General features: G+C 40.0%; 1 protein-coding gene across 1 annotated transcript in view; it reads left to right on the top strand.

The window, feature by feature from the left end:
* The window catches only part of Nlg4 (Neuroligin 4), a 63,915-nt gene extending 40,539 nt beyond the window's left edge, over positions 1-23,376 (top strand). Inside the window, exon 7 of the mRNA XM_065223529.1 lies at positions 22,544-23,376. Coding sequence (XP_065079601.1) covers positions 22,544-22,902 — 359 coding nt within the window. The 3' untranslated portion in view covers positions 22,903-23,376. The remainder of the gene's footprint in view (positions 1-22,543) is intronic.
* Positions 23,377-24,436: the final 1,060 nt, after the last annotated feature.

Here is a 24,436-nt window from a genome sequence, read left to right as displayed (position 1 = left end):
CAGATCGAGCTAGTCGAGATTTTTTTTTATGACTTTCGCATTTAAATTGCTAAATTTACCAAAATATAGTTGTATTCAAGGAACTATAGATTGAAAATCGAACATTGTAAAAAAACAAGCAAACTTATTGTAACATGGCGGTGGCATAAAAGTTGATTTTCATGGGTCATTTGTGAAAAAGTTGTTTTGCTTTCAAGAAATCCTCATAAGGTTTTAAAATGGCTTTTATGAAGAAAACTTGCAGGCTGAATTGAATTTATCTATAGCCATTTTGCTTGATCCTAACCCGTTCAGGTTGATGGTAGCATTTATGGAGGCGAAGTAGCCTGCAAAAAGTAAAACGTCAAAGTTTGTTTATCTTGCGATATTTGCACTGTGGGATCCAGGATTCTTCCAGGCGGTTTTGTCCCGATGGATTGGGAGCAGTTACTCAGATAGTTTGCGATACTGTTTTACAACATTTCACATTTCGAACAATTGGAAGCGCAATCGTTCCCGAAAAAGATCCCCTTCTTCCGCATGGTTACAGAAGTTCGCCATCCAACGATGCAGGGATGTACGCTTGAATGAAATTTTCGGAGAGTTGATTCTTTCGCCGAATAAAATCACTGCTATGAATCGGAAACCAGCTATTCTCCGCTAACTAACAGTTTCAGTGGTTTGCTGTCGGTTGTCATCTATTCGCAAAATCTGGAGAAGGCTGGTATGTTTTTAAACTTCCGACGCTCACTTTACTCTTCTCCACATGGTCAGTCGGTTTTTCTAAAGAAGTAAATTTTGCTTAAATGGACTTGAATTTTTTGGCTTTTATTAACTACGAAAAACCATCTTTAAGCTCAATTTATAAATAAAATAATTGGGGAGTCTATGATGCACTTTAAAAAGCCTTAAAAGCAACAATAAATGCTTTTTGCTCTAATGCAAAATTTAATTGTTTTATGGTTGCTTTTATAATGATAGAACACGTTTATAAAGAATTTTATCAAGACATTCATAAACAATTTCTAATGACGTTTATGCTTGAATTACAGAGCAGTTTTCAGGAGGGATTGAAAACTGTTTTAAATTCATTTTTAAAACAAGGCAGTTTTTGACTTTCTTGCCAGAATATAAAAGGTTTTTAAAACAGCAAAAAGCTGAATTACTAAGCAGGAATGTTTTACACTTTGAAATGCTGTATTTATACTAAATGGATTGTTCATTGCCGTTATAAAACCTTCAAAAATCAGAGTGGATGCCATATGGTTACTATATTGTTACTTGGGTTGTCACTATTATCAATTCATAAAAAGTAACAACCACTTAAATGTAATCCTTTGATTACTGGAAAATCCTGATTCCACAAAAAGGTGATCTCCCAACGTTACTGGTTTGAAAAGATAAAAATTTACAAAATGGAACGAACTCACCAATTTTAGCAAATTGGACCTAAAGGCTGCTTGACATGTGTTGATGTAGAAGTCCAAATTGTAGACGAAGCTTTTTTTTTAATAATTCGTTTATTTTTCCAGGCTCATTTGCTGTAGCTTTGCGAAGCCGATATTCATTGTTTAGATAACAAAATTACTTAAAACTAACGTTAGTAAAGCGGGGCCGATTACTCGCGGCTATCTCGAGGTTAGGGGTGACAAATTGTAACAAATGGATGGCAGGGTAGGGATTGTGAACACAAGGTTTGGAGAGCAATGTGCTCTTGATCTCGAACTAGACGACACTCTGATGAAAAAGACAAACATGGGGGTACTCCGATGAGCAACTAACAACTTGGGAGAACACAAGATGACACTAACTACTAAATCCTCAGATCTATCCGTTTTAAAAACACATAAATTAAATTCAAATAGTCGAGGTCTCGGCTCGCCAAGACATCTCTAACGGGTATCGCGGGTTGTTTTCCTCGGGCCCTGAGGGATATGGATAACTCAGATCTGGCAACACGGTGTAAGGTACATGACCAAACAACATGCTCGATATCGTGATAACAACTGCCACACGCACATAAATTGCTGCCTGAGAGCCCAATTCGATAGAAATGCGAGTCTAACGAGCAGTGATTGCACATAAGCCTTGATATAACGCGTATAAAGTCGCGGCTCATGTCCAACCCTTTGAACCATGGTTTGTTCGACACCTGTGGGAGAATAGAATGTAACCATCTTCCCAATTCACCATCATTCCATTTTTGTTGCCAACTGATGTAGACGAAGCTTGACGAAGATCAACATGAACTAGTCCGGTTTATGTTAGTTGGGCGGAATGTCTTCCTTCGATTTGAGATAATCAAATGTTCGGATGTATGTAGTCGATTTTTGATGTGCATTGGCAAGCCTTTTCGTGGTAAATAGTCAGGTTCAACGCTGCAACTCAACGAATGATGGGACGAATGATGGGACGAATTATGGAACAATTATGCCGCATCACAACTCAAGTCGTCCTTCAATCCAGGACCCGATGGCGTTCCATCCGTATTCCTGAAAAAGCATATCGCCAGCTTGCTGATGCCCATGCTTCACCTATTTCGATTGTCCATCTCGAGTGGTACATTTCCATCTTGTTGGAAATTCGCACATATGTTTCCTATCCACAAAAAGGGCAGCAAACGGGATGTGGATGTGGATTATCGTGGAATTACGTCGTTGAGTGCAGTTTCCAAGTTATTCGAGTTAGTCATCATGGAGCCTCTACTCTCTCATTGTAAGCAGTATCTAAGTGGTGATCAACACGGCTTCACTTCCGGTCGTTCTACTTCCACAAATCTGCTGTGTTTGACATCGTATCTTACGGAAAGCATGGCAGAGAGGACTCAAATAGACGTCATATACACCGACTTGTCAGCTGCCTTCGATAAGCTAAACCATGCCATCGCGATTGCCAAGTTGCATAGACTTGGGGTCAGCGGCAACCTCTTGCGATGGTTTCGTTCATATCTCACTGATCGGCAACTGATGGTTGCCATTGGTGACAACCGGTCCAATATCTATCTAGCTACGTCAGGAATACCTCAAAGAAGTCACCTGGTACCTTTGATTTTCTTACTCAACTTCAATGACGTGAACTTGGTCATCGAAGGCCCACGACTATCGTATGCAGACGATGTTAAAATCTACCTACAAATCCACTCGATTGATGACTGTCACTTCCTTCAACGTCAGTTCGAAGCCTTTGCCAGCTGGTGTAATTTGAACCGAATGGTGATTAACCCCACTAAGTGTTCAGTGATCACTTTTACTCGGAAGAAAGAACCAATCACATTTGAATACAAACTTATCGGCTCTGTAATCGACCGTGTGAACCATGTGAAAGATCTAGGTGTTATTCTGGATTCTCAACTTACGTACAAGCAGCACATCTCGTACGTTGTCGACAAGGCGTCTAGGACACTGGGATTTATCTTCAGGATAGCAAAGAATTTCTCCGATATCTACTGTTTGAAGTCACTGTACTGTTCCTTGGTGCGATCTATTCTGGAATATTGTTCTGTGGTCTGGAGTCCAAACTAAAACAATGGTGCTGAGAGAGTTGAGTCCGTTCAACGCCGTTTTCTTCGATTCGCTCTGCGGAAGCTGCCTTGGAGAGACCCATCTGCCCAGCTATGAAAGGCGTTGCCAGCTGATTGATCTGGAGCCTCTCCGAACTAGAAGAGACACCTCTAGGGCCCTGTTCATTGCGGACACTTTACAAGGTAGAATTGATTGCAGTGTAATCTTGGGGCAAGTCAACATTAACGTCCAACCCCGTGAAAAAACAACCGTCAGGTTCGATCACGCGCACAGCCTACTCCCGAAACATTTATGGTTGACCCATCTGTGAAAAAACTTTTGTCATTACTTACATGGTGGTACTTAATTGCAAAAATTTAGGGAACAACCATCGACCGATGGTGATCTGGTAGTCCACGGATTTCTTGCAACATGGTCAGATCAAGACTTACAGAGGAACTATAGAAGGCTTGAAAGCAATCACGATTGGAGATTAATGAAGAAAGGCCAACCTCCAGCGTCATGTACTCATAGTATAAACTCATGAAACTTGTTTGAGGATTTCGGTCGAGCAGCTTCTCACAGTTTTCTATTACCAAAGGATTCATTACTTCACAACGGATGAGAAACCGGAAAGACAGCTCAGCGAAACTGTCAGTGGAAGAACACCCGCGAGTACTTCGAGGCTTATCGTATGAGTGGAGTGCATACAGCCTAGCTTAAGGATGTGTGTTTTTGCTGCAAAAGCTGTCGTACTCTAAAACCGAAAGGATGGTTGTTCGGTACAACCTGATCAGATCTTCCGGGTGTGCTCCCCACCAAGTTCCTGTATTTGTACGAAGAAAAATAATCCTTTGCTGGCAGTTTTGTTTCAGATACGCAATATGTTTTCCCCATGTGCATTTGGAATCGAACCAGACACCTAAATACTTGAAAGATATACTTTGAGTGATTGTTCTACCCTTTAGTTGAAGCAGTAACTGTGCAGGATGATGCTTCCTAGAAAAAAACAACCAACTCAGTTTTCTCCGGAGAGAATTCGATACTCAGCTTCATAGGTCCTTGCAGGTCCGGTGCACTTGGCTCTATAGCGGACACAACGCCGTCATCTGCGTTTTCATCAATTTTCATCAAGACAACCATCAATGCCTTTTACGTGAAAATTTTAAAGAAGGGCGCTTAAACATGCGCCCTGGGGGAGACCCAATGCAAGGTAATAGAATGTACCTCACTAATAATTCTCAAACTCTTAGAGAGCGAGTTCCATTTATATCTCAAAATGATAAAGTTCAAAAAGCTACCTTACAATTAAGTCCCAGATGATTATTACACAGTTTTGAACATTCCATACTTGATGTAAAGACTAGAAATGGTCTTGAAACTAAATTCCCAATGCATCACTGGGAATTTTTAATTTACTACAAATCAAAAATCAACAACCTGCTGGTCTGAAAACTTCCGAGCACCACCGTACTTGTTAGCGGGAGTGGAGTTTATAGAGTTATTAAATTCTGTCATTTGTTTCCACGGAATCGAGGCGTATTATGTTCGATGCTTGTTAGAGTTTTCATTGTAAATATGTTATAGTTTTCAAATGAGTGGCATAACTAATGAGTGACACTGCTGGACTTCCGGGGTCTGGATGATTCCGATTAATGTTTGGACAGCAAATCAGGATGGTCGGCGGAGCTGCCATCAATCATCAGTCCAAGAGAGGAAGAGAGGAAAACAATGCGGCATTACCGCACGATTTAATGAAATCTGTTTCATGGATCGGAAGCAGCGGAGCAAAAGTGGATGGGCTTAGATTTCTGGAGTAATTAACTTCGGCGGTTGCCACAGTATCGTATTTGGCAAGGATCGGCAAAGAGGCGATGAAAGGGCTTATTGGAAAATGGTAATTTAAGTTGATTGCGGTTGAATATTGGCGTTGGGAGGGAAGTTCGTTGTGGCAAATCATGGTTGATGGAAATGTTGTTTCAAATTACAGTTTAATTGGATGTTTTGAGATGGGTGGTGTTGTTTGAATTATTAGGACAAATTAATTGATAGAAGACATCAATCAATCCAATTTATAAGCGTTACTTCATGAAATCAAGAAACATGGAACACTGATGTGCTTAATATCACTCACATATAGGTATATATTTATAATATTTTGAAATGGCAAATGTGATCCTAAATATTTCGTCTGACCACCAATCACCTAGTATTTGCCTTCTCATATGATGTGATGTGCCGCATGATGGGTTTTGACACATGGCAGAATCTGGCCACATCCGCAGAGGTACCAAAAATTCACGTTTTTGTTAATATATCCGGAACCGTATGTCCGATGGGGATAAAATTCTATAGGGCTCTATGGAAGCCAGAAATACACAAACTTGTTCCACTCAAATCGGCTCAGCCATCGCCGAGAACATCGAGTGAGTAACATACAAACATACACACACATTTGACTCGAATCTCGTCAAACTGAGTCGATTGATACACGACACTTGTCAAAAATGTGTTTTTCTAGCCTTTCGACTTCGATGAACGAGAGAGACAAATATGTATAGCAAATAATGGGTAAACATGTGTCTGTTAACTCTTTTTCGTATGTGCCAAAAATAACTTACGTTGTCTGTACCTGTACCCAAATTCAAATTGCCATATCTCAGCAAAGATTCAAAGGATTTTTGAAATTTCAAATGTTTTGTAAAGTAAATGTAATGTACTTTCAGTTTAAATTTTTAAAAGATTATTTTAGGTGGTGGACCTCCCATAGGAAGAGGCCATTGTTAGAATATACCCCATGGTAAGGCATATTTTGGTGATAGAGATGTTTATATCACGAGATCCCAACCAAATAGGAAATTGCTTCCTTCTGCAAAGATATTCAAGAACACAAGGTCTTCAAAATTTGGATAGTTTATGACAGAATTGACTCACTAGACGAAAATGTTCAAGTTGATGATATAACGCTATCTACAGTTCCTGCTCATATGAATGGTTCCCGTCTTCAGCAAAATCCTATCCTATCCTAAGGAAAATAGTTTAGAACAGATTTCACACACCAGGCAGCGCTAGTGTGATATTGATTGTTGGAGAGTAGCAACAGGAGCGATGGGAGAAACAAGGTTCTCTCGCTCTCAGCCAACCAAGAGGTAAAGGGGCTCAGAGGAAAATTCAACACCGATCGACACTTGCACGATTTCCACCGATACTGGAACCGATCAACAAAACTGATGGCATTACTGAATAGTATTGGTGGATAGGAGCGATCGGATTCACCCATGTGGATTAGCTTGAGGACATTATTTTTCGTTAAACTGGTTTGCTATTTGATCACTGAAACGGAAGGCATCATTTGCAACTGCAACGTTGTGACCGAAGGAAACTCGCAAGCCATTCTTTCTTGGCAAACTTCACACCGTACTCCAATGACTTAACACCTACTACATTTGCTGGATCAAACACGGGATATGGAACCAACCGATTTAACTCAGGCGGAATGTCTGTTTCCGCAGGTAACTATTATTTAGTGTGTGTCCAGCCGAGGCTACACGGAATACCACTAACACGAAATTTTACGATTTCCAATCTACTGCAAATCACCGATCCGGAGCGATCAACCGCACTGTTCGACAAGAGTCATCCTACTGGATACATGGAAATCTAGAACTCGATCATCTATTACGGAATGGTTCGGAATTGAACATGGATCACTCAAAACATCTGAACAACGTTCACCACAAATAGTACATCCATCGGTTGGAACGATTCTAATGAACCACAGGAAGGACACCCATGAGCTACGGTCACCGTCGCTTGGATCTCGAAGTTTCATGTTCGATCAAAGTCGGATGTCGTCGTACACGGATTCACGAAGTTTCGGGCTATTGAAATCAATCATCCTAGGAATATCTCGGATCAACAAGGTTCGGAGCAGCTCGTATTAAATGTTACTTACTCCCACTACGTTTGGACTTCCCGGATTGCCGAAATAGCACCAACACAACTATTCAACCCAAATGGACGGAGGAAAATCGAATTAGATTGTCCAGCTGTGCCCCTCTTTAAGGTATATGCCTAGCCAAGCTAGGACTACTTGGCAGAATACTACATACACACCTCTCTTTTTGATACCAACCAAATCGGCTGTTATGCCATCCATCGCCTCGGAGACATCAAACCAAATACCGATAGGATGAATTTCATCTCTCATCTTCGGAAGGTTCCGGCTATCAACGTTACGTTGAACACAGCTACGGTAGCCACCTACACCTATACTCCGACACTTCGACGACAAGATACTGAACGGTGCACGATGACTGGCAAGGTTAAATCTTCGGTTCATTCAGCCTCCAACGGTTTCAGCACGCAAAGGGCAGTCTTGAATATTTGGCAATAAATCGACGGTTCCATTGATTCCCACTTCAATCCATGGTTCCCAAAACTTCCCTCCAACGGACAACGGGCACACTGGGTGTCTGTTTTAATTCCTATGGGTCACTAGCACACAGGGTGTCAGACTCCAATCCAACGGATTACGGACATTTAAAGACCGATTCCAATTCCATCGGTAAGTGGGCACATGGGTGTCCACTCTACCCAACTATGGTACACGGATACAATGGGTGTCCGATCCTTACCCTTCCGAACGGACGCTAAGGGCGTCTGTTTTCATCTCCTATGGTACACGGGCACAAAGGGTGACCGTTTCCTAACCCCTACGGATCAGGACACTAGGCGTGTTCGCTTCATACTCCAATGGTACATGGCTTCCATTAAACAAGGAAAAGCATATGGCATAAAGGCAACGGACGGGTGTTCGTTGTCTAACATATGTAACATAAGTCCTGGGAAAAAATCAAAAGCATGCCATTTGAAATCAAACAATCTAAATTTAAAATCTTCTTCAGGGTATTTTATTCTATTTATAAATTGTTGAAAAATTTATTTACAGTACACTCAATGCCCAATGGTCCATTATCTTCGATTTTTCACAGTGTGCAGCGAAATTGTTGAATCAGGGTTTGGACGGTGTCTTTGACGATTTCTTTTAAATTTTGCTTGATTCGATCAACCAATTGTTGCTCAATTTGAGCTTCCCAGCCGTTGTCGTACACTGTAGCCTTGAGTATTTACACCCGATTGAACGAGCCTGAGGCACATTTGATGGATTGTCCTTTTTCGGTACAAATCGAGGGGGACGACTCTATCTACGATGCAGGAAATATTGTGTTTTGCTGTGGCTAGCTGCGCGTACGCTGGGTAGATAGAAAGAAGCTTTATCACGATTTTGACGATTTCCTGCAAAAAGATGATGTGCGATGCAAGTAGATGCGAGAAATTAAAGAAGATTTTTCGAAGATTTATTCGCTAGTGTGAGATGTTTTGAGCATCTAGTATTGAGATTTAGATGTGTCGCCCCCCTCGGTACAAATGGTATTTTTTGCTCAGTTCCAAAATGATGCATTTTCCATTCGCCAAAGGTTCGCGACGAAGTGCACGGCAATATTTTGGTATTTTTCGAGTTGTTGCTGTGTATATTTTGGAGCACGATGACGTTTCCGATAGATTATGTTGATTTTTTTTTAATCCGATGGATTGTCATGTTTGAAACATGAAATTTTCGTGCTAATTTGCGTGTTGATTGACCAAATTTGTTTTTAGCACACAGCAAAAATATAATTTTGATATCACATCAAAGTGGATGCACTACAATCATGTCGAAAATTTCATGTAATTTTTATGACCACATAAATAAACAAATGCAGTAAAAGCAGCGCAATGTCAGTTCATGCATTGTATTAATGATAATTTTGTCCTTTTTAGCAAGTAATATTACACCATATTTTCGACATGATTGTAGTGCATCCACTTTGACGTGATATCAAAATTATTTTTTTGCTGTGCACTTGACAACATTTTTTGGTTGTTCTGGCACTCAATTTTGTTGGGCGACCGCATTTCTTTTTATATTCCGGTTCTTTACCATCACGACAATCCTTCAAAACACGAAAAATAGTTGATTTTGATATTGGCTTGTCTTTGTACACGCTTAGAATTTCACTTGTACTGAGCCGTCCAAAAAGTTTGGCGACTAGTGCACATAAATCCAGCTTGTACGGCATTTTAAATGGAAACTACTGCGCAATTTGAGTTTGATTGTTCAGTAGTAGTATAGATAAGCGTGACAAGTGCATTCCGGCATTTGTAACACAATCACCATCCAGAGCATCCAGACACTAGGGGTGTCGACACGCTAACCAATTAGCACTGGCAACCGCTCACGGATGATTGTACACTGATGCAAAATATCATGACACTCACGTGACACTCGTCTTCGCATCAACCGACTATCGCTGACAGATCGTTTTGTCACGCAGTGAGAGTTAGAGCCATGGCAAACAACAACCACCAGTAATGGTCGCTGCTCACAAGCAAAACGTTACACTCGCTGCTGATGATGAAAAGCACGACGAAAACAGTGAAGACTTCTGCAGTACGATCATGCGAAAAAGCGAAACGACAGAAGAAAATGAAAACAATGCCTACACATTCCAAGTTCGTCTCGGCAGGCGCCACTGTGTGAGTTACAAACAAAGCAGGCAAAATGAAACGGAAGCTGTTGGTCTCACTCACCAACACACTCACATGAGCAAGCAAAGCAGCAACTGCTTGAAAACGAGCACAGATGAGTGTCGTGATTGTCGGGAATGATCAGATCGGTGATGGATCACAACCGAAGACGACATTCACCAGTTGCTTTTTACTTCTTTCGTCAACTTGATGAATGGTCATGGAGAGAGCTTCGACGAGCACATTGATAGGAATGTACAAAGCGTTACTACCATCAGCTGTTTGGCGATCGTGATTGTGATAGGTCGCAACTCTGATTGTAAGCCACCAATCCTATCAACGCTCATGAACAAAGGACGTTCACTGAGGTCTATACCAACACAATCCGATTGATATAGGATATTCATCACGCCATGAACGCTAGGGGTGTTCAACGGAATCAGGAGCATAGGAATTCGAATCGCATCTAAGTCGCTCAGCCGTCAATCATGCTGAAGACAATCGACTCGCACTACAACACCAACAACATATTTGATTTGATGGGTTCATCTACTGACAAAGGGAGTCAGGATAATAGTTACACGCATGTCAATAGGATCCAACCAACGCTCGATAATAATTCGATCGTGATCAATACCAAAAAAACCTACAAGGCTAAGAAGACTAAGGATTTCCGTTGCACTTTGCGAAGACATATTCAATTGAAATCAACCGAACCATCTTCAAGTAACCACAGCTGAAACCAATTCGAGAGGTGGGTGTAAAAAAGAGTATCAACGCAGGGGGCGACCCCGGCGTAGTGGTTAACATCCATACCTCTCACGCCAAAGTCACGAGTTGAAAACTCACCCCCGAACAAGTCACGAATGACCCAAGAGTGTAAAAGTGACTATAATAATAAAAAAAAAATAAAAAAATAAAATAAAAAGTATCAACGCATTTGTTCATCTCCGATCTCCAACGAGTGGATGGACTGAACCAGGTTGAAGGAAGTAAAGGAATAGGACATAGCAAGGAACAAGGATAGGGATTGGAAATTGCAAGGGTGGATTAAATATCGGATGGACGAACCACGAGTCAAGGCGGACCATGATAAAAGTTCAGAAATCAGGGATTTCAGGGTGGGTGAGGATGTTGGGGGCCTAGTCAGTAAAGGCACGGTATTACCAAGCCGGAGGCGGCGGGTTCGATTCCAGGTCCGGTCGAGGGAATCTTTTGGGTTGGAAATTTTCTCGACTTCCCTGGGCATAGAATGCATTGTGCTTGCCACACAATATACAAATTCATGCATTGGTATTGGCATCGAAAGCTCTCAATTAATAACTGTGGAAGTGCATTTAGAACACTAAGTTGAGAGCACGCAATAAGCTAATATGCGCAAAGCAATAAGCTTGAAATGCGAATAAGAAGAAGAAGAAGAAGGATGTTGGAGAGTAGCAACAGGAGCGATGGGAGAAACAAGGTTCTCTCGTTCTCAGCCATCCCAGCATCCAAAGACAGCGACGATCATGGCAATTAATTGGATCTTTCCTTTATTTAACGTCGGTCTCTGTTCCGCAATCTAGTGCCAATCACCGACGGACATCGATTGCCATCCATTGACGGCAATCGAATGTGCAGAAAGGCAGCTTCCACACCTGCGTAGGATATCGCACCCATTCAACACACATGGGCCGGGACCAACGGCTTTACTTCCCTTCCGAAGGAAGACGTGACCAGAGATTTTTATGCCTCAGAAAAATCCCCCCGACCTCGGTTGGGATTGAACCCTGACCCATTGGGGTGTTAGAAAGCAGTCACGCTTACCACTACACCACCGGCGCCGGCTAATTAATTGGATCATCAGTGCCGGTTAGATATCCAAGGAAGATGGATAGGCTACCGTGCAGAATTTTAACGCGTTCTTTGTTAAAGTCCACGCACATTAGATCCGGATCCGACGCGTTGCGGCAAAGTAACAGCTAAATCTATTGTCTAACTGTCAAATATACGTCAACGCAACGCATACGGACCTAATGTGGGTGGCCCTTTACTTGTGATATATGTAATTTAATTAAAATATATGTAGTTGTTTTATGTTTGAATATAATTAGTGGATAATTACCGTTGCCTATGTGTTTAATGTCTAAGCAGAAAGTGATCGGTCCTGAATATCAGCATGAACACTGTGGAGTGCAGTATTTTCCCTACATCAACCGATCCCAGGTGACGCTAGTGTGACATAAATTTTTCATAGTTTGCCCTATCTTAACATACGGACTAGATAGAAGATTGTCGTCTTCGGTAAAGTCGTTCAGATGGACAAGACTTTTTTTTAATCTAGTTCGTTTATTTGTGAGGCTCAATCGCGTTAGCTTTACGGAGCCGATAGTTCATTGTTCTTTGTTTTTAACAAAATTCACTTAATTCTATGTCTAGTAGGAGTTGGGTCGAATACTTGCGGCTTACCTGAGGTTAGTGGGGTACATTGTCGAAGGATAGGAAAAGGGGAGGAGCTTGGGGTAGGGTTTCATTGTCTCATCAGAGCGATGTCGCCAGTATGAATGGTAGTGTGGTTCTAGATTCGTCTGGAGTTCGACCGGCTATGGTGATCAGTGGGCGACGATGAGACTCATCGAGACGGGGGGACAGGACAAACAAAAACTATTAAAGAGATACAAAAGACAAACGAATTAAATTCTTATACTAGACATTTGCAGAAACACATAAATCGATTGCATATAGCAGAGATCGCGGGTACCCAACACGTCTCTGATAGGGATATACAGGGTAGGCCCAAATAAGTGACGCATGAATTAAGGATCGGATCTCCCAAGGAAAGACAAATGGTTTTAATGGTTCTGTTCTATTCTCTTTATTACATTTTATAGTTAAAATGTACATGTTTACTTTTCGATTCTATCGCCTTTTGCTTTAACTATTGCCCTTAGTCGCTTCGGAAAGGCATTACAAGCGGCACGCACCTGATTTTCGGGAATTTCATCCCATATCTTCTGTATAGTAGCTTTGAATTTTTCTATACCCATTGGCTTAAGATCCCGAAAATGTGCTTCCATGATTCCCCATATAGAGAAATCCAGAGGGTTTGCATCTGGCGAAGAAGCTGGCCATAACTCCTTAGGAATGAAATCTGGCAAATTTGCGGTGCACCATGCTTGGGTAATCTTTGCTCCATGGGACGGGGCAGAATCCTGCTGGAACACCCATTTGCGGTTACCGAACATCGTTGAAGCATGCTTCTTCAAATGGTATTCCAGAACCTCTCTTACATAGTAAGCCGCGTTGATTTTCACTCCTTTGTCAATAAAAAGCAGTGGTAGACGACCTTCTGCAGAAATCGCTCCCCACACCATGACAGAAGTATGATTTTGGAATCGTTGAACTCCGCGAATTGAAGACGGGATATCCTGAATCGTCGCTGCATAGACCCTGTCGTTTTGAGCGTTGAAACTTTGCTGCAATACGAAGTTTTTTTCGTCCGAAAACACGATCAAGGAATCACCGTGCTGGCGAAGCAGTTCACGACAGCGAATAATTCGGTTCTTCTTGTTAGCTTCTGAAAGTCCATGAATTCTTCTTTTCTTGTACGGCACCAATCCCAAATCGTCTTTGAGAACTGATCTGATAACTTTCCTGGAAACCGCCAGATCCTGAGCGAGTTTATATGACGAGCGACAAGGATTTCGTCGAATTCGTTCTCGTACTACCTTCACAAGTTGTTTAGTGCGTACGCTGCGTGGACGACCAGGTTTTTTCTTCGGAACGATGGTCCCCTCCGTCCTCCATCTTCTCAACGTCCGGTCAATTAATGTGCGACATATTCCTTCCTTCCGGGTCTCAGCCAATATCTGGTAGGGACGATTACCCTCCAAATGCAACTGCAAAATCCTTTTTCTTTTGAAATCCATCTCTAACTGAGGCACTTCCTGTTAATGTAATATAGCGCACAGTAGTTTGTTTACATTTTAATCAGTCACTCTTTCATGTGTTAGCCACCAGATAGCTCTCGCATAATCCAGAAGAACTTTACACTGAAGCAAAAAAGTGCGTCAGTTATTTGGGCCTACCCTGTAGAGTTGTCTTCCTTGGGCCTCGAGGGTATTCAAAAGTCGCTCTCTGGCAGCGTCATTATCCGTACATTGCCAAACTGCGTGATCGATGTCATCGTAACTGCACCCTTTCCACACCGACAGATGTTGCTGTCCACGAGAAATAGAATAATTGAGATGCGCATCTAGCGAGTAGTGGTTGGACATAAGTCTACTCATCACGCGAATGAAGTCACAACTTAAGCCCATTGTTTTAAACCACGCTCTCGAGGAATAATTGAATGTAACCACCGTCCAATATTTCCATTGTCCCAATCGGTTTGCCAACTCGAAAAGGTACTCTGACGCACTAAATGGTAAAATTCATCGTGTGAAATTTGCCTGTCATACAATTCGCCTTCCTGCGCGCCCACCTTAGCGAGAGAGTCCGTCTTCTCATTGCCTGGGATTGAGCAATGTGAGGGGACCCGTACAAAGGCATATATGATCTTTGCTCCCTTACCTTTGAAAGGAAATAAGATGAGTGCCTACCTTGTTTCATCGATCGAATAGCCTCGATCGAACTGAGACTGTTGGAAATCATCCGCAATGCGAAGTTGATTGCTGCCAGCTCAGCAAAATAAACGGAACAAGATTCCTGAAGTTTGCGGAAGGCGCTAGAGTTTTCATTGAAGACACCGAAGACAGTGGATCCACTGAGACGAGATCCGTCTGTAAAATATCTGTTCACGCAATTGACGTGTTGGTACTTTTTAGTAAAAGTAAAAACGTCATTTTATAAAATAAGAGCACTGAAAACTTTGTATTGCGTCACTTCCTTTAAGATGGTCCCTGAAAATTGCACCACAAAGGTGCATGAAGGGACAAACTCCAATGAAATTTTTTGGTCAATAAATTGCACCACAGTGGTGCATACAAAAAATTTCTGGTGTAATTTATTTTTTCAAGGTGGTTCATGTAGGGTTTGAAGAAGAGGGTAAATTTAAGGTTGAACAAATTCACCTTCGTGATAATAGATCGAAGAAAAAGCTTTTAATTGAATATTTCTGGTGTAAAATATCATCAAGGTGGTGCATGGAGGGACTAATCAAAATGAAAATTGGAAAAAAAATGTATCACGCTAGAAATTTGAAGGTGCACATTGAATTGAAAATGTCTGGTGGAAAGTTCGTTACACTGTGGTGAAGGTAGAAGCAAGATTTATTCATTTTTCTGGTGCATAATTTGCATTGTTCTGATGAATGCAAGATTCATCGAAAATTTATGGTGGCAAATTTGCAGCATTCTGGTGCATGAAGAGGCAAAGCCTGAAAATTGCATCACAAAGGTGCATTGTTAAACAAACTTCACTGACAATTTTTGGTGCACCGTTCTAGTGAATAGAGGAGCATGCTTTATTGAAAATTTCTGGTGCATAATTTGCAACGCTCTGATAAATGAAATGAACGGAAAATTTCTGGTGAAAAACTTGCACTGGTTTGGTATATGAAGGCACAAGCTTTATTTAAAATTAAGCTAAGTTGAAAAATTCTGGTGGAAAATCTGCACCGTTCTGGTGAACGGATGGACAAGCTTTTTGGAAAAATTTTGGTCTTAGATTTGCATCTTTCTGCTGAATCTAGGGGCAAGACACCTTTTAATCATGAGTAATATGGAGTTAATTTTGAGTAGCTCTGAGTAACTCGAGTTGCTCATTATTGAATGGACGGTAGCCCAGCAACCTGTTTGTGTACGTGTTTGTATCCCAAATGTCGCCGTCAGATGTTTGGCGAAGGAAACATTTCAGCAGTTTCAAACCCATCACCATCCATTGACGTATCATACTGGATCACTACCCTCAAATCCCTTAATCTTCGTAGATTTTTGTTAAACCTTACTAAGTAGTTTACACCTGAATTGAATGCAGACAATCATCATTCAATGATCACCATCAACATGGAGAAGATTCACGCTGAGATGCACATACTTAAAAGTCGGTAAAGAATACCTAGATATCGGTAAAAATTACCGATAATCGAAGAAGGTGCACATACCTAAATTATCGGCTATTAGAGATTACCAATAATTAACGTTAAAAATGTCATAATTTAATGTAAAAAGTAACGATTTTTATCGGTAAAATAACCAATAATTTTAGGTAATCGTAGTTTAGAGTGTTGCATTCGTAATAGAAATCCAAGTATTTTAATGTCTCTAAGAATAGTAAATTAAATTGTCATAATATCTCTAACAGAGTAATATTACAAAAAAAAAATCTTAGTTTTATTCTAGGTAATGCTCCTCGTCAGGCATGGCAAATCATTAACATTCATTTCGTGCATTCATTTACATTGATTAGCCTCTTACTTTTTTTTATCAACAGAATTCCATGAAATAATGTGTGAAACTTTTGTAGGTTTTGATATAAGCTACAACTTTTCTGAATAACTCAAATCTGTATATCTTATGCATGATGAACCGGAACGAACAGAACTTACCAATGTTTTTCAGTGAATGTAAATTACATTCTCTGAAAGATAGTAACAAGTTCTGTCCGCTCTAGTTCGTCATGCATAAGAGGTACAGATTTGAGTAAACGACAAAAGTTAGAGTTAATATCAAAACCTACAAAAGTTTCATATATTATTAAACGGAATTCTGTTGATGAAAAAAGTTAGAGGCAAGTGAATGTATAGGAATGCATGAAATGATTTGCCATGCCTGCTACTGGTTATTTTTTTTTTAACATAGATTTTCCATCGAAAATCGTTTAAAAAATGTTGTAGGTAACCCATTACTTCTCTGGTATAACATCATGTGGCATCATCATAACTATAACTTACACTGAGAAAATTGTGCATATAACGTTTATGTGCCACACTCATAGATTTTTGCAGTGTGATTGCACAAATGAAATTTATGTGTGAGGCACATAAATTGCTTCCAATCGACATTCAATTAATTTTATGTGTGATCACAAATGGGCATTATGGGTAGTGTTGAATAGATTTCATTTGTCTGTTGATACTTTTTATTGTTTATTATATTGAAATTGATGGATTTAATTTTTAACCAGAATGATATAATACTCTAAATTCAAAGCTTCTCCATATATTTCATGTTCATCGGAACAGCAATTCGGTGTATGTATTAATTATACACCGAATTGAAAATATTATTGTTCTTCATGATTTGAGCTCTGGATGCTTTCATGTTCGGGTATTGCCAATCGCTTCATTATATGCCGAGATAGTTCAGGATTTACAGTAATCTTCCGTTTCAGCCTCTGCACTTTTTCTACTGATCGCACAGTGCTTATGGTGTTGCGACCGAGGTTGTGACAAATCAAATATTCGGCTTGTCGATTCCCATTCCAAGTGCACCGCTCGTCACCAATCCAATTCTGGTGGGTTTTTGTGCAGTGCGTCGGATCCGTGTTTTAACCGGGCAGCTCTTCCATCTCTCTCTGCAGCAGCCAGCTAAGATCGAGGAGCAGATTTCATCTGGTTCTGAAAATATTACAGTTAAATATACGTTTCAACATTTTTCCTCATATTTACCTTATAATTATGCAATTGTTCTTCTGGAATATCAAAATACTAAACATTCACAAACTAGTTTTCGGTCTTCATTTTGAAATTCCACTCTCCATCGAGTGTATATTAGTTTTATGTGTGCTCGCACATAGTGTTTTACTATGTACCATTAAACATGCTGTTCATTTGGGGCACACATAGTTGGCATAAGTAAGACACATGACGTTCATATGTTGGTTTTAACATTTATGTGTGGGTCGTTTTATGAAAGTTATGTGTGAAATCATATAAATAAAATCTTTGCTGTTTATCAGTGTAGTGATACTAAGAAAATAACCTTTGTATTTATTTACGAATGCCTGATTCACATCTTGGATTCACGTGGTTTTCTGGAATATTAATTAAAAGAAATTCCATTTTCTAGTAAGTTTGTCACGGAATCGATGGAAAAGAAGCTTTTCATCGTATAGGCATATTTGTTTATTCAAAACTTTATGCTAGGCAAATTCAAGAAGGATATTGAGTTTCCTTCTTCATAAATTCGATCTATGTAATTTGAATTACTGTAGTTTACAGTTACAATTGTAGACCCCAAATTTGCTTTAAACGTCCATCATTATGCACACCTTTCTGGATGTTTCGACAACGAGTTCACATGGCATCTTCTGTGGAGCAATATATCTATCTAGATAGTTTTCTATTTTATTTTCCACTCTTACCTAAAGGCTTCCGCTTGACTCTACAATTCTCCAAGTTAATCATCCAATCCAAGCTAAAATATCTCGTAGCGACCCTCACACGGTTTCGCAGCAGTTTAGGCGGATTTGTGAATTGATTCATTTGGATTGGATAATCTTAACGTCACACAACCTGAACATTTTTTTTTTAAGATTTAGCATATCTGGCTAATGTGCTGTAAATGAATTAAATTTGCATGGTTAATATTACTATCAATATATGAAAATATTACGAAAAAGATCACTCTGACAGTTGATGTTTATTAAAACAGTTTTTAATTCATATTTGTTGATGACTGTGCGACTACTTTGATCAACTTTGAGTAATCATGACCTACTCAAATTTACTCGCTGCAAAAATATTAACTCTGAGTACAGTTGGCTGACCCCTTGTGCTAAATAGAGAAACAAACTTTAATAATAATTTCTGCTGTAGTTATGATGAAAAATCTAAAAATAGGGGCAAACTTTATTTGGTGGAAAACCTGCAACATTCTGATGATAGGATAAGCAAGCCATATTGAAAATGTCTGGTGGAAAATGGAAAAAGGAAATCTGCACCAATTAGAAGATTGGAGAAGCAATTTTTATTGAACATGGTAAATTTGCATCGTTCGCATTAAATGAAAATTTCTGGTGTAAGATTTGCAACAATCTGCTGCATGGAGAGGCCTGAAGTAAAAATTGCACCGTTGTAGTGAATGGAGGGGCAAGCTTTATTGAACATTTATTGTAGAAAAACTACAACGATTTGGTGAATGGGCGGACAACTTAAACTTGATTTCCGAGAAGGACCTCAAGGGTATTGAATTCTGAGGACAGTTCTAAAAGAAAAGATTTCTTGGGATGATTCCATGAAAATTCTGCGCATAATATCTAGTGAATTCTGCAGACAGTTCCAAAATAATTTCGAAAAAAATACAGAAGGAATCAAATTTTGAATGAAATTCCAAAGGGATGTTGAGGAAAATTTCAAGGGAGTTCCGAGGATAATTTAAAGCTCATTTTGGGAAGACTTTCTGGAGAATGCATAGGAAATTCTTCTGAAGCTTTAGGGGAATTTCAGTTCCAATGTGTTCTGAGAAAAAAAAAAGTTCTTAAATATTCCCAGAAGAACCTCAAGGATATTGAATTCTTATGACAGTTCTAAAATATTTCTTGGGAGTACTCAACGAAAATTTTGCAGATAATTTTGAGTACATTTTGCTAATAGTTCAATAGACAATTTCGAAACAAATACCGAGAAAATCCAATTTTGAGTGTAATTTCTAAGGGATTTTCAGTTCCAACGTGTTCTGAGATCACGAAGAGCTCTAATTATAATTCCAGTGGACTTCTGAGAAGAATTTCAAAAGAGCTCTTAGGAGAGTTCTAAAAAAATCCGAGAAGAACCTCAAGAATATTGAATTCTGAGGACAGTGCCAAAGAATTTCTGGGGAGTATTACAAGAAAATTCTGCGTGTAATTTCTAGTGAATACTGCAGATTGCTCCTAGATAATTCCGAAAAGAATACAGAGAAAATTAAATTTTGAGTGAAATTCCAAAGGGATTTTGAGGAAAATTTCAAGGGAGTACCGATAATTTCTAGCTCATTCCAGGAACATTTTTTTTTTGAGGAAATTCTTCTTAAACTCTAAGGGAATTTCAGTTCCAAGTTGTTCTGAGTAAAAGTCAAGAAGAGTTCTAAAAATAATTCCAGCGTTCCAATTTTATTAGGTGACATTTTCTTGCCGAGAGAAAGCAGAAAGGTCTCCCGGATGAGCACCCCACCATGTGCCGCCAATTGAAAAAGTTGATCCTCTGTTGACATTTTTGCTTCAAATACGTAATATGGGTATTCCAAGTGCACTTTGAATCATATGGACAAGACTTATCCTACGGTAAAGAGTTCAGTTCAGAACTCACTCACATTCATTTTGAAATGTTGTCCTAACTTTTATATATGGACTAGATAGACAGTGGTGCTCATCCAACGGCCCACGGCTAACATATGTGGCCTGCCGAGTGAGTTTGTTCGGTCGATGGGATGCTTCAATCTGTGGATGTATACCCGCACACTGACTAAACTCTTCAAAGGTGGTTCATGTGTTTTGAGATTTCATAATTGTCATTATGCCCAGAATTTACTTTGAATCGTCCAAAGAACTTCCTGATGATTTCCTAGGAACTTGACTTAGTATTCCTTAGGTATTCTGTCTAAATTCGATGCTCTTTATAACTTTCTTTGAAATTTTTTAATCATTTCAATAGACTTCGTTTAAAAAGTTTGCTTGGAATGTTTCCAGAAGTTCTTTGATATTCTTCTTCGAATCTTTCTCATGACTCGCAAGATACTATCATTCGAATTGGAATCCGCCTTAAAATTCCTTTGAAACTATTATCAGATTGAAATTCTCTTTAGAAAACCCTCGATTTTTTTTCAAAATATCTATCGAATTTTTCATAATATACGTAGGTGTTCCAGTAATAGTGGTGTACTTATAGTTGCGGTTTGAAGGTTGTGCCGGAATAGTGAGGAGAACCCGGATAAGATTATTTTTCATCGGTAGTTGTCCTAAAATAAAGCATATTTGCATATTTCAAACTTAAAATTAGCCCAAAAATTACAGAAAATCATTAATTTTCCTTAAGATTTTCACTCCTGTGCACCTATAGTTGCGGTAGTGTTCCTATAATAGTGGAACCCATAAGAAACCAACGCCCAATGCGAAATTGATTGCTGCCAGCTCAGCAAAATAAACGGAACAAGATTCCTGAAGTTTGCGGAAGGCGCTAGAGTTTTCATTGAAGACACCGAAGACAGTGGATCCACTGAGACGAGATCCGTCTGTAAAATATCTGTTCACGCATTTGACGTGTTGGTACTTTTCAGTAAAAATACGTGGGATAATAATAGTTCGAAGTTGACCGGGAATCCTATGAGTTGCTTGTTTCATGGTCAGATCTTATTCAATTGAGTAACTGCTAATGGTGAATCCTTATATTCTTCTGTAAAAAAAAGAATTTTGGAATTTGATGCTACTACGAATGAGCCTTAATAAACACATGTTGTCTTGTCACGATGCGATAAGCAATAAGCCTGAAAGACGAATTACCTAAATACTTTACTGGTCTCCGAACTAAAATAACACACTGGAGGCAAACTTCTGCCCATGACTCCATGCTGGGAATTATAGCCATTAACCAGTTGACGAAATACTAGTTTTTACAGATGATTATCATACGCCCAGGTCTGAATAAACAGCTGCCGTTCTGTTTGATGTGTGGTCAACTCTGTACTTGGATAATCATCGGACAGAATTCCACTCCAAATAGAGTTTAGCACCTCACAGTTAGATGGTTTATGGGAGTCGCCAATATTTTAGGTAGACTTGACTTACTCCAGTCTTGACTGATAGGAAACAGTTATATCAAATCCAGCTGAAATAAACATCAGAGGTCGATCTGCGGAGAGCGGAGACATCTGCTCAACAAACTGTAAACCACAAGTTTTTTGTGGTTCCAGGATTATCTCAACATTCCATTTCGACATATTTACAGCTTCCAACTCAAGCCAACCTGGAGTGCCGGACCCAGTCTGAACTTTGTCATGAAAAATCACCTTTGATGGTATGCTCAGCTGGGCCCAAATGTCCTGTCAGCAGAGAGAAAAAATACAACCCATCATTGCCAACGCCAGACTTCATTTCTCAAACCTCAAAGCTCATTAGATTGTGTATAGCCCTAATCCAAACCGAACTGCCCACACAACCACCAGGGTTGGTAGTGTAGCAGCTGCCTAGTGACCCACCAACCCACAAAAGCCGGTTGTCATGCTGCCCTGGCCGGGAGGGAAGAGATATGTAGTTTCATATTTTATTTGTCCCTGTTCCTGTCCGGCTCTACCTTCATTGATGGTAACAATTTTATCACTGTCGGAACCTGTAGTGAAATTTACGACCCAACGAAATTTGTCAGTTTCAATTTGCGCTCTTCCTCTGCGTCGACATGGACCGAATGGTCGATGGTGGGTTTCCGGGCAGATACGTGTGTTTCTACCTAGGTACAAATGATTGCCGTGTCCGCAGGGTGCCCGACCGAACACTCACTGACTTTCCCACGTTTCCTCATCCCCAACCCATCAAACCAACCCATCCACCAACCCGCCATCCAAGCGAAAAACCAAACATTATCATTATCTAATTACTTCTAGAGGCTCAACAAATTAAACTACCGCCAAACGGAACTGCGATCGGTATCCACATGCGTTCGAACGCGGCGGCCACCCTCGGCAGGCCGCAATCCTGTAGTAATAGTTCACCGGAACAGCACCGGCTGCCACTTCACTCGTCATCATCGACATCGATGCAGCATCCGGGTGGGGTCGCGCCGCCACCTCCCAGCATCGCCGCCCACCAACACTCGCATCAGCATCATTCGCATTCGCATTCTCACTCACAGCAGCAACAACAGCAGCAGCAGCAGCATGATCCCGGGACACAACTACAAAATCTCAAAGGGCAGCAGCAACAGCAACTGCCCCAAGCGGCCATGAGTGAAATGCGTGTTTGATTGCATTTTGCCTCCTCCTGCCCTGACTGACAACGACAACGAGGACAACTTCCGATGACGGCAGTGATGGATGATGACTACCATGACGACGGTGGCGACGGCCACCATGACGACGGCTACTACTACTACTACGGTGATGATGGTGAAATTGTTTAATGTTTTATTTGTAATGCCCACGGGCAGCAGTGACCCCGTCCCCCGCCCCCCTCGTGGAGGAAAGTAATGGGCGGACACGGTGGGCTTTCATTACTGCAACTTCCTGGTGCTCTTTTCATTGTTCATCTAATACACGCTCTATCACACTCACATACACACCCATTTCCGAACTCTTGTTGATTGATTATTGGTGTTTGTTAAATGGGGGGAAAAACGGGTCAATGTGCAAGTGGGATAGGTGGACAGTGGGATAAGGAGGTCAAAATGTGGTCACATTTATATCCGAAAGAAGTGGAAGTCAGTGTTCTCATTTAGATAACAGCCAAGAGGTAAATAGTTGAAATGATGAGGCATTTTGGTTCTTCAAATTATCCTGGAGTTAAGAACTTGAAGTTCTGAAGACTCAACACGGTAATCTACGATGACTACAATGATTTTTGGAGCTCCATAATTTCAAAGTGGTAATGACAAAGTATTTTAGGGTCTTCAAATTAGCCTGAAGTTCAGTTCTTGAACAGGCTTAACAAAGTTTGAATTAATTTGACATACAAAACCGTAGAGCTTCATCATTAGAGATAAATAGTGGTGCTCCGAAAATATCCTTGAGTCTCCAAAGCATCCAAAACTTTAGATCTTGATGATTTACCGGACTCATTGAGGTATTGTTGATTGTCCTGACTAATCTGTGAAAAAGTATGAGAATGAGATAGCGGCCACTGGAACCTCCAACCGGGAGTTCGTAAATCGAATCCCTGCGTAAAACGTTTTTATTTTGGATTAACTTTGTGAAAAAAAAAAGTTTTTTTGGTAACATTATCAAATTTCACACAATATGGGTATTTTTGGAATCGAAGTGACATGTGGAGATTGGAAATCCATGTCTGACGCCTTTTTAAAATCCAAGTTTTAAGATTTTAATTGATTTTTCTCATGTACTCCATCTTTTCTAATTCTGATCATTTTTTTAAAGAAGGACAGACTACAACTCGTTATAACATTCCAAGATAGGAAAAAAGTTAGACCATGAAAACTTTTTCGTTTTCGCACTGAATGAAATTTTACAATATGAAAGCGAATAAATTTCACCCAGACCTCTGGTGCAAAGCTTTGGACTACTAAAGCAAGTTAAGCCAAGTGTACATTTTTGTTTCAGTGCAGAAATGAGAAATTTCCATTTTTTCACGAATAACTTTTTTCCTGTTAAAGTTCCCATCTTGGAATGTATGAACGAATTTTTGATAAATAGTCTGTCTTTCTGTACAAAAAATAATCAGAATTTAAAAACGAGTGTGTTGAGGAAAATCAATTTAGAACTTTAAAACATTTGTTTTACAGTGTAGGAATGTGTTTTTTTTTTATTGATTTCCTTTTAAAACTC

The sequence above is a fragment of the Ochlerotatus camptorhynchus genome, unplaced genomic scaffold (genome assembly GCF_037179485.1).
Source record: "Ochlerotatus camptorhynchus isolate MF236.1 unplaced genomic scaffold, CSIRO-AGI_Acam_v1.1 ptg000193l, whole genome shotgun sequence".
NCBI lineage: Eukaryota > Metazoa > Arthropoda > Insecta > Diptera > Culicidae > Ochlerotatus > Ochlerotatus camptorhynchus.
Note: the sequence above shows the minus strand (reverse complement) of the source record. Positions and strands in the feature narration are given on the sequence as shown.